This window comes from Mastacembelus armatus, chromosome 4 (assembly GCF_900324485.2).
Source record: "Mastacembelus armatus chromosome 4, fMasArm1.2, whole genome shotgun sequence".
In the NCBI taxonomy this organism is placed as follows: Eukaryota; Metazoa; Chordata; class Actinopteri; order Synbranchiformes; family Mastacembelidae; genus Mastacembelus; species Mastacembelus armatus.
Window position 1 is genome coordinate 22,756,248 of NC_046636.1, and position 9,827 is coordinate 22,766,074.

General features: G+C 38.8%; 1 protein-coding gene across 1 annotated transcript; it reads left to right on the forward strand.

Annotated features, from left to right (window-relative positions):
- Nucleotides 1-408: 408 nt before the first annotated feature.
- Nucleotides 409-8,270, forward strand: LOC113129449 (MAU2 chromatid cohesion factor homolog). The gene is made up of 18 exons (XM_026305444.2): nucleotides 409-690; nucleotides 981-1,064; nucleotides 1,189-1,284; nucleotides 1,463-1,557; nucleotides 1,738-1,765; nucleotides 1,956-2,111; nucleotides 2,248-2,394; nucleotides 2,739-2,829; nucleotides 2,945-3,048; nucleotides 3,229-3,306; nucleotides 4,021-4,086; nucleotides 4,179-4,262; nucleotides 5,085-5,134; nucleotides 5,278-5,355; nucleotides 5,445-5,556; nucleotides 6,460-6,550; nucleotides 6,690-6,817; nucleotides 6,943-8,270. The coding sequence occupies exons 1-18, from the start codon at nucleotides 457-459 to the stop codon at nucleotides 7,015-7,017; spliced, it is 1,797 nt and encodes a 598-aa protein (XP_026161229.1). The 5' UTR covers nucleotides 409-456; the 3' UTR covers nucleotides 7,018-8,270.
- The last annotated feature ends 1,557 nt before the right edge of the window (nucleotides 8,271-9,827 follow it).

Genomic DNA, 9,827 nt, shown 5'->3' on the forward strand with positions numbered 1-9,827 from the left:
ATAAATGTTTATTTGCCTGACCAACAGTGCAAAACCCAAAGATGTTACAATGGCCACAGTCATCACATTTGACTGTGTTGTTATACTATAATTGTTGACATGTTTTCGTGAAAAATGACAAGCAAAGAAGTTAATAAGTAATAATCAAAACAGCTAATTACATTTCTGTCGACTGAAGGTAGATCAACCGTAGTCAGGTCCCCCCGATTGACTTCATTTCCTTGTAGTTACTGTATGTTTTGCGTGCAACATTAAACATTGTGAGTATAATGTTTTACAAAATAGAAATTAATCAACAGCTCTCAGTCAGACGTAATTAAACGTGAAAACGAAGAAAAAATATAACAAAGGGGTGAACTGAGGCTTTAGATGCTTTGCCTGAGGGTCGTACGTAACCGAACCTGGCAACCCGGGAGTCTGGCCACAGCGCTGAAAAACTTGTTGTTGTCGGGGAAAATGGCGTCAAACGTAGAGGCCCCGGAGCGCTGGTACCTCGCCCTGCTCGGCTTTGCGGAGCATTTCCGAACCTCCAGTCCGCCTAAAATCCGGCTCTGTGTACACTGCTTACAGGCCGTGTTTCAATTTAAGCCTCCGCAGAGGATCGAGGCCCGGACACATCTGCAGCTCGGCTCGGTTCTCTACCACCACACCAAGAACAGCGAGCTGGCCCGCAGCCACCTGGAGAAAGCGGTGAGGGCAGCTGGGTCTGGGAAAGAGCGGGGATGCGGCGGAGAAGGGGACGGGTGTAGGCCGCAGGCAGCGAAAACAGCGGACGGCGGAAGTCTTTAGACAGCCGTTAATTTATGAAAATGTTAAAATATAAAATGTGCTATCATCAGGTAGTTTGGTAAATAATAGTCCAGGCTCGTCCGCTTATGTTCTTACCAAGTGTTAACCACTGTTGGACCAATAATGGTACATGAAGCCTGCAAACAGCGACTATATGACGCCGCTAACATTTGGTGTCTTTTGCATTTCAGTGGTTTATATCTCAACAAGTCCCTCAGTTTGAAGATGTTAAATTTGAAGCTGCCAGCATTTTGTCGGAACTCTTCTGCCAACAGGTAAGTAATGTTGGTGTTTATCTAACTGTACCTTAAGCTTACATACACATGTTTACCACTTCTCATGAGTGAAACTGGAAATGAAGTTCGTCTTTTTTTGTTGGTCCTTGTAATACCTTTTCAGAATTTGGTGGACTCTGCAAAACCTCTACTTCGCAAGGCCATCCAGATTTCACAGCAGACACCATACTGGCACTGCAGACTGTTGTTCCAGTTGGCGGTATGTATGTGCATCAATGTGTACATCAAAGTCATTTTTATATGCATTTGAATTGAAATGAGAGTCATAGGAGACAGTTTTGTCATGCTTAAACTTTGTTAGCTTTTGCTTTTTTATATATTATGTATACAAATAGAGCCCTGAGTGATGGCAAGAATGTTCTTATTGTCTCTTTCAGCAACTTCATACACTGGAGAAAGATTTGGTGTCAGCCTGTGACCTGCTGGGGGTTGGAGCGGAGTATGCCCGAGTGGTGGGCTCAGAATACACCAGGTACGTCTCATCTAATGTTGTGATGTTTGTGTTACACAAGGTTTACAGTGCCTTGTATTTGACACATACAGTTTTATTTAAACATTGCCGTTAACTTGCACAAGTTAACATAAAGTGTTTATAGCTGTTTGTAAGAATGTAATAAGGATAAAACTGACTTGATATGTTTGATTTCTTTAGGGCATTGTTTCTCCTTAGTAAAGGGATGGTGAGTCTCATTCTTAATTTTATTTGTGCTAACACCATAAACACTTACAAAGCTTAGATTTTGCAAATGTTTTCATTGATAACCGCAAGAGCATAGTAACTCTTACATTTACAACAATTATAGTGTCTACATACGAGTTGAAACACCAAAGCAACATCAAATTATCTACGTCTGTTTTCTTATTTTATAGTTGCTGCTAATGGAGAGGAAGCTTGGGGAGGTGCATCCTCTGCTCACACTGTGTGGAACTATTGTAGAAAACTGGCAGGGTAACCCAATCCAGAAGGAATCCCTCAGGGTCTTCTTTCTGGTCCTACAGGTCACACACTACCTGGATGCTGGGCAGGTATGCAATCCAGTCTGGTAGAGTTAGAAAAAATAGGCAAGGGGTTTAAATTACAATGTCTTATTAACTGATAGTTATGCGTGCATATATGGTAGGTGGTAAGAAGGGATTGTTCATAATGTTCCTGTCTGCCCAGGTGAAGAGCGTGAAGCCATGTCTGAAGCAGCTGCAGCAGTGCATCCAGACAATCTCTACACTCCACGATGATGAGATTCTACCCAGCAACCCAGCGGACCTCTTCCACTGGCTGCCCAAGGAGCACATGTGTGTCCTCGTATATTTGGTAATGCTGCTTCTCTTTCTGTGCCACATAAAAGCCCCTAAAAATAATCATCTTTGAAAACAGCAGTAGATTGTGGATGGCTGAGATTTTATTTTATTTTTTTTTGTGTGTGTTGGTTGTGTTTGTCCATACTGCAGTCTAAAAGGCAGAAATATATTAAAAAGTTTAAAATAGCAGAAAAACCACTGGATTCTCAAATGTAACATGAAAGTACCCTGTTTTTTGTCTATCATTTGGGTTGCACACAAGATGGAGTTGTGTATTACTATCATGGTGCTTTTTTAATATATGCTTCATTAGGAATTGGTTTACAGTTCTAAATACTCTTTCTTGCCATTTTACAGGTGACAGTAATGCACTCCATGCAAGCAGGCTATCTGGAGAAAGCTCAGAAGTACACAGACAAGGCTCTTATGCAACTGGAGAAACTAAAAAGTGAGTTATGCACTTTAACCAAATAATAAAAATACAAAAAACATGCTTTTCAACCAATAAAAAGCATCTCGCATCACTTGTGTGTACATTCTTAATTTTTATGTTCATGTTTCAGTGTTGGACTGCAGCCCAATCCTCTCTACCTTTCAAGTCATTCTACTGGAGCACATCATCATGTGTAGACTTGTCACAGGCCACAAGGCCACTGCATTACAAGAGGTATATTGTTTTGGTTTCTGTGGTCGTTTCTTGAGTTTTTGATATTTTAGTGTGTAATATGAAAAAAAAAAGATCTGACAAGTCCAGCAACTTTGAGCTATAGCTTGAGACCTGTCATAAAAGGAAAGGGGAATCAGGACATGAATGTGATCATTGACCCTTTTTTCTCTCTCCATCCAGATATCACAAGTGTGTCAGTTATGCCAACAGTCTCCCAGGTTATTCACCAACCATGCTGCTCAGCTTCACACGCTACTAGTGAGTATTTATAAAATAATACAATGCAGTACAATAGTGTTTACACCTGTGCAGAAAGTAAAAAAAAAAAATAAAAAGTTTGAGGACATGGTAACACATACAGTTGCGTTTACATGTAATGTGGACTGAAAACAAATTTATTTGAAAAATATTTCCAGTCCAGTATTTTTTTTTTTTTTCAAATAAAAAAAAAAAGTTCTTGGATTTTGAAGTCAGCTCAGATGTACTTTATGTACTCAGAAGACTTTATTATTACAAAATACAGTGTCTTAGTCAAAAAAAAAAAGTTTTTTTCCATGGGACAAGCAAATGATAGAAATATGAAGCAGGTTAGACATTGAAGAAAATAGATTTCTTTCATTTTTACTCAGTTGATAAAGAAGCGTTACATTTTTATCTAATGTTTTACAAGTATATATTATTTGAGAAATAAATGAAATCTTGGAAAAACAAATTCTCTTTTTAGAAAAACAGAAGAATTCATCTATCCAAATTGAAAGTTAATTCAAATAAAACATGATTGTAAACATTTGTAAAATTGTTCAACCAGCAGCTGCAACATCAGTTAACATTAGTTAAATGCTCCAAAAGCTGTCGCCCTGAGGAAGTTTCCTAAGACGGTAATTGTATGTCCTTGTTTTTGTTGAGAAATTGACATCCATAACGGTCAACCTAAAGGTTGTTATTCCTTCTCCTGCTCTTCTCATATTCCAGGGTCTGTACTGTATCTCAGTGAACTGTATGGATAATGCAGAGGCACAGTTTACCACAGCTTTGAGGGTGAGTGAGATTTTCTTATTTTCTTTATTAAAATCAGGCCCTTTTTAAAATGTTCTGACTCAGACATGTCCATATTGTTGTTTGTGTTCCAGCTCACCACGCACCAGGAGCTGTGGACGTACATTGTAACCAATTTGGCCAGTGTGTATATAAGGGAAGGAAACCGACACCAGGAGGTCAGTTAAATAGTAATCAGCCACACCTTTACATTAAAACACATTAGAATACATTTAGAACTAGTGTACACTATATGATGTTTAGTCTCACTTGTTGTTGAGCCTGACCAGTACACCAACATGACGCATGGCTTATGACATGATGAATAAAAGGACAAAGATGAATGCTTGACCCCTACGCTGAGGGGATTTGGTGGCACTGTTATGCTGTGGGAGGGGTGTATTGTTGGCATAGCCTGGGTCCACTTGTCCCCTTAGAGGTAAAGGGCACTGCTGATCAGGATAAACTTGTTCTGAGTGATTACCTTTGTCCTCTGATGGAACATTTCTGTCCTAATGGAAGTGGTCTCTACCAATACACATGGGGTCAATAAATGATTTGGCAACTATGAAAATGGTGTGAGTCATGTGCTGTGGCCTTTACAGCCAGCAGATCCCAACCCAGTTCAACACCTATGGGAGATTTTGGACTGGCATGAATTTTAGAAGAATGGTGTTCATCTCCCCAGTAGTGTTCAGAGACTTGTAGAATCAATGTTACTAAGATAGTTACTATTTTTTCCTTTAGTCTGTCAGCCATCTGTATACTAGTGTGCATATTATCTGGAGAGAATCAGAACATTGCTGCACCATGTGGCAAAAATGTTTGTGGTAATCTAACAATGGCAGTCTGTCCACCAGAGAGCAGCAATGTGTATCTTTCACATTCATCTTGCATAGTCACATTCAGATTATCCTTAAATTTGAGAAAACCTGTGAGGAAAAATGCTGTAAAACTGATTTATAGAGTTTAAAAATATTTCCTTTATAACTGTTGTCCAGCTCTACAGCCTCCTAGAGAGAATAAACCCAGACCACAACTTTCCAGTAAGGTAAGAAGAATGACATTGTTTACTGTGTGTGTGTGCTGTGTGCACGCATGTGTGCACAAGGCAGTAAAGTAAAGCATTGCTTTTTTGTTAGAAGTTGTTTATGGTATTAAGTGTTCAGCCACTGATTTTTGTTTTTGATTCAGCTCCCATTGCCTGCGTGCTGCGGCCTTCTACATCAGGGGACTCCTATCCTTCTTCCAAGGACGTTACAATGAAGCCAAGTACTGCAAATCATAAACTGTTACATGTAAATCCACTCACACATCTACCCTGCACTGCTACATATTTATATTTGTTTTGTGTGTTCCAGACGTTTCCTCAGGGAAACCCTGAAGATGTCTAATGCTGAGGATCTGAACAGACTGACTGCCTGCTCTCTGGTTCTGCTGGGCCACATCTTCTATGTGCTTGGGAACCACAGAGTAAGACATCCAACACATGACAACTGGTTTTAATGCTTACACTAAATTGGACCTGAGTTTAATTTTAAGACGTTTGTGCTTTGAGTGGGGGTTGGTTATCACAAATAGGGCACTGGAACTGAACATTTTGTCCTTTTTTTATTTTATATATTAACAGTTAAGGAGGTATAAAAAACACTCCAACTATTCTTATGCCATGTGCTACTGGGACCTTAATTATAAAAAGGTTTACACATCCTGCCCACAATAGCAAAACTGTGTAAACTGTTAAACACACAAACCTATAAAACCCTAACATGCAGTCACCTTTTTATAAAATCACAAATCACAGAAGAAATGATCACATTTGCATCTACATGCGATTAAAATTGATCCATCATCTATACTGCTTATCCTTTGAAGGGTTGCATACCTTCTAGCTGTGAGGCAACAGAGCTAACCACAGGCCCAGTGTGCCATCTATGACTGATATTCCAGGATGGTAATTCCTGCAATTAACCATAGATGGTTAATGAGGCATCTATTTAAAAGGGCAGAAATGCACACAAATCAGCTGCTGCTAAGTTGAGGTTCATACCAGGTGGACTACGGAGTCAGATTAGTTGTTCATGAATGACTACATTTATCTACAAAAGACTACAAAAGCAGTGAATTAATCCGTATCAGGGGGAGTCAAGTCCTATAGAAATTAAGTGTTGAGGTGTCATGGTAGTAGCGAGGAAGCCTGTTGCTGTGCACTGGCGAACTGGGTATATTGTTCTGGTGAGGCGGTGCAGCTCCAAAATGTAACAACAAAAATCTTCAGCTTTCTTTATTTGTAAATCAGTAATTTATACAGAGGTGTTGTTTTCTATGCACAAATTAATCAGTGAGAGATTAAAAATTATTTCTTTTTCTTTTTAGGAAAGCAACAACATGGTGGTACCTGCAATGCAACTTGCCAGCAAGATCCCTGATATGTCTGTTCAGTTGTGGTCTTCAGCACTGTTGAAAGGTACATAATGACCCTATCCTTTGCTGCATAGCACCATTAGTGTGAGGACTTGAGCAGGCCATCATTTTTTATATGTACCAGTGTGTTCTCAAGATATAGTGTGGCTGAATGGAGATCTGACTCTGTGTTGTGCTTGCAGATGTTAACAAAGCTCTTGGGAACACTATGGATGCCCATGAAGCAGCCCAAATGCACCAGAACTTCTCCCAGCAGCTGCTGCAGGACCACATTGCTGCCTGCAGCCTGCCTGAGCATAACCTCATAAGTGTATGTGAAACAGCTTAGCTTCTTTCTCCAAGTTTCCATATGCCTACTGTCTATTATCACATATGCCATATTTACACTTACAATTTGTTGTGCTGTGATGACAGTATTTCTCTTTTATTTTCCAGTGGACTGATGGTCCTCCCCCTGTCCAGATTCAAGCCCAGAATGGTCCAACCACCAGCCTAGCAAGCCTACTATGAGGAAGATTTTGTCTAACATATGACAGTAGCTGGTACACGATCACAAATAGGTTGATGCCTAAGAACCTCCTATCAAATCACTGTAATTTGAAAGGATTTTAAGAGGCGACAAAATTTGGGCCTTCACTTAATTAGCTTCTTAAGATTGCTTCTTGATTGTGTGCTATTACATTTTTAATTGTTATAAAACAGTTACAACCACTGTTTTACAGGTATTTCACACTCTGATGGCATCGATGCTTGCAGGGCACAAGGGCAAGGTTGAACTCATGATTAGACTAGTGAAGGACACGATATATAAAAGGACTTCTGCGCTCCAGATAGAGAGAAGTCTTTCTTTAGGTTTGCCAGGTTTCTTTTCCATTCGTTGGAAAAGTGGGGATTAGATAAGGGGCAGTAAAGAAATGTAGATGAAATTAATTTATTCATGTTGATATTTTTGTAACTGTTGGTAAATATTTTACATTTTGCCTTTTTTGTATGTATGCGGTTTTTTTCATGCATGGAAGTTACTGATGTTGACTCCCTGTACAGTAGTTTCAGACCTTGGCTTGACTCCTGGTGGATGATGTTTTGCACAAAATCTGTATTGGAGAAAATAGAGACTTCTTGTAATATATTTTCACAGAATAATCTGTTGAAAAGTTCACGCTACGAATCGACAGTGTACATTGTTATGGGACAATGCAAAGTCCATTGTGTGCAGTTCTTCTTTGGACCAGAAGATGCCTCTGTTGGGTCTGGTTAATAACCAATGCAGAATACTTTTGGATTTTATATAATTTGGTAGCTGTAATAGTTGCCACATACCTTTGGAAAAACACATTTAACTGATGTATTTTTTCAAGTTCCATAATATATTAATTCCTGTTAATGTATTATTTTTTTGCAAAACACGTTTAGACTTTGGGAACTCACAATAATCAGATATTCAAAAATGAATTAATTTTATTTTCTTATTTTAATTTGTCTCAATCAATCTACTAAATTGTTTCTTTACAGTATGTTTGTATAGATTTTCCACTTGTGGAACCTTTTTCTTGTACAGTGACATTTTATAAAGTCAATTTAGTAAAGCGTGACATGTATTTTTAGCTATCCTATGTAGAAATCTCAATGCTTGGTATTTAAGGCACTCTGTAAGGACACAGTTTAAGCTTGAGTACTAGCCATAATCTATCCAATACCTATGTTTTTAATGCTTATGTTGTTTTCAGTAATTTTCCAATAAAAATATAATTGAAATTTTGTAATTTAGTAGTTTAGCTTATTTTCATTGTGTGTTTTAAAGATATGCTAAATTAATCCTACTGATTGGACAGGAACACATGCCGCACTGGTGCAATCCTCCTGTGAGTAGGGACAGCACTGTAACTCGGTTAGTGATGAGCAGGTTTTATCAGTAGCCGGTAAGTGGTGCTTTTCAGGTATTTACATGTAATTATACTGTTAAAGTCTAAAAATATCTAATCCATTTAAGGGCTGTGCTGTAATATATTTCACTTCCTGAACATTTACTGGAAACAAAAGAATGAACTAAGAACTGGAATTGCAGTAGATATGTTTTGTTCTGTTATGTATGGGTAAACTTTGTGCTGTGTTGTGGTTTGAAATGTTTCTGACCCTGTTTTCTTATGTTTAATTCTGTCTAACAAGCTGCTGGCCCAGCTAGAGTATCTGTCTACAGATATCCCCTCCCTTTTTTCCCCCCCATGTCATATATAAACAAGACCATTAGTACTGTTTCTCAAGTCTCACAGGGAAAGCATTCATTTGCACCACTCAGAAGTGCATTTAATAAGCTATTTGAGGCCTGTGTGGAACAGTAAACTTAGTCAACACAGGCATTTATGTATCCTCTGGGGAAAATGCTGCACAGATACAAAGCATGGCCTGGGTTTGCTGCTTACTATGATCCAGTTTGTAGCTGCCCCAAAGCCCACCTACATTTTTCAAAAAGTGAGTGTGGAGAGGTGAGAAATGCAGAGAGGGCAGCTGTTCCCAGTGCTGGTCCTTAGAGCAAATTGAATATGGATAAACTTATCAATACATGGTGTCCATTATCTTCCTAGCTTAAAACTCTACCACCCACAGACAGAGTATGTAAACTGAGGTTCAGAAGTGATTATTATTGAGACTTTCTGATCAGGTCCTGCAATTAGTCAGGATAACCACATGAAATCTTAAACCATGCAGCAACACATCATAGCACGATTACCGAGTGTGTAGTCCAGTTGTGTCACGTGATGTGCTTGTGTTTGGGTATACTTTAGGAGCAGGTTGACAACAATATTCCTCATAAACAGACACAGGTTTCCATGACGGTGACAGGAACTAGTTTAATATGGTCTTTTGGCACAATGGATTGATACGGAAGGACTGTGCAAATTCTGTCACTACTGGTCTGGGAGCTGCTAAGGATCCTCTGCAGTCACAAGAAGACCTATGGAGGATACCAGTGGACATTTATTTAGTTCAAGCAAAAAATAACTTTGTGAAGCCCAGAATGCAGGAACCCATAGAGCTGTGACTATGCTTATTAATATAGTGTAAAAAATCTGAAATGAAAGGGTCAGCTGGGTCATTTTGTGTTTGCCTGCATTTTTGTTCAGTAAGTAACTCAAAGTAAGCAATTAGGACCTCCTTATCAAGCCTATTTTTAACCAAAAAGTAAAAAGTAATTATTTGTTATGATCAAGGGGAGCAGGCTTATCACATATCATGGCACACATAAGAACATCACTGTCATACAAATCCAATCAAATGAAATTAAGTAGCACAATTTAATAGGCAGCAGTAAATACAACACG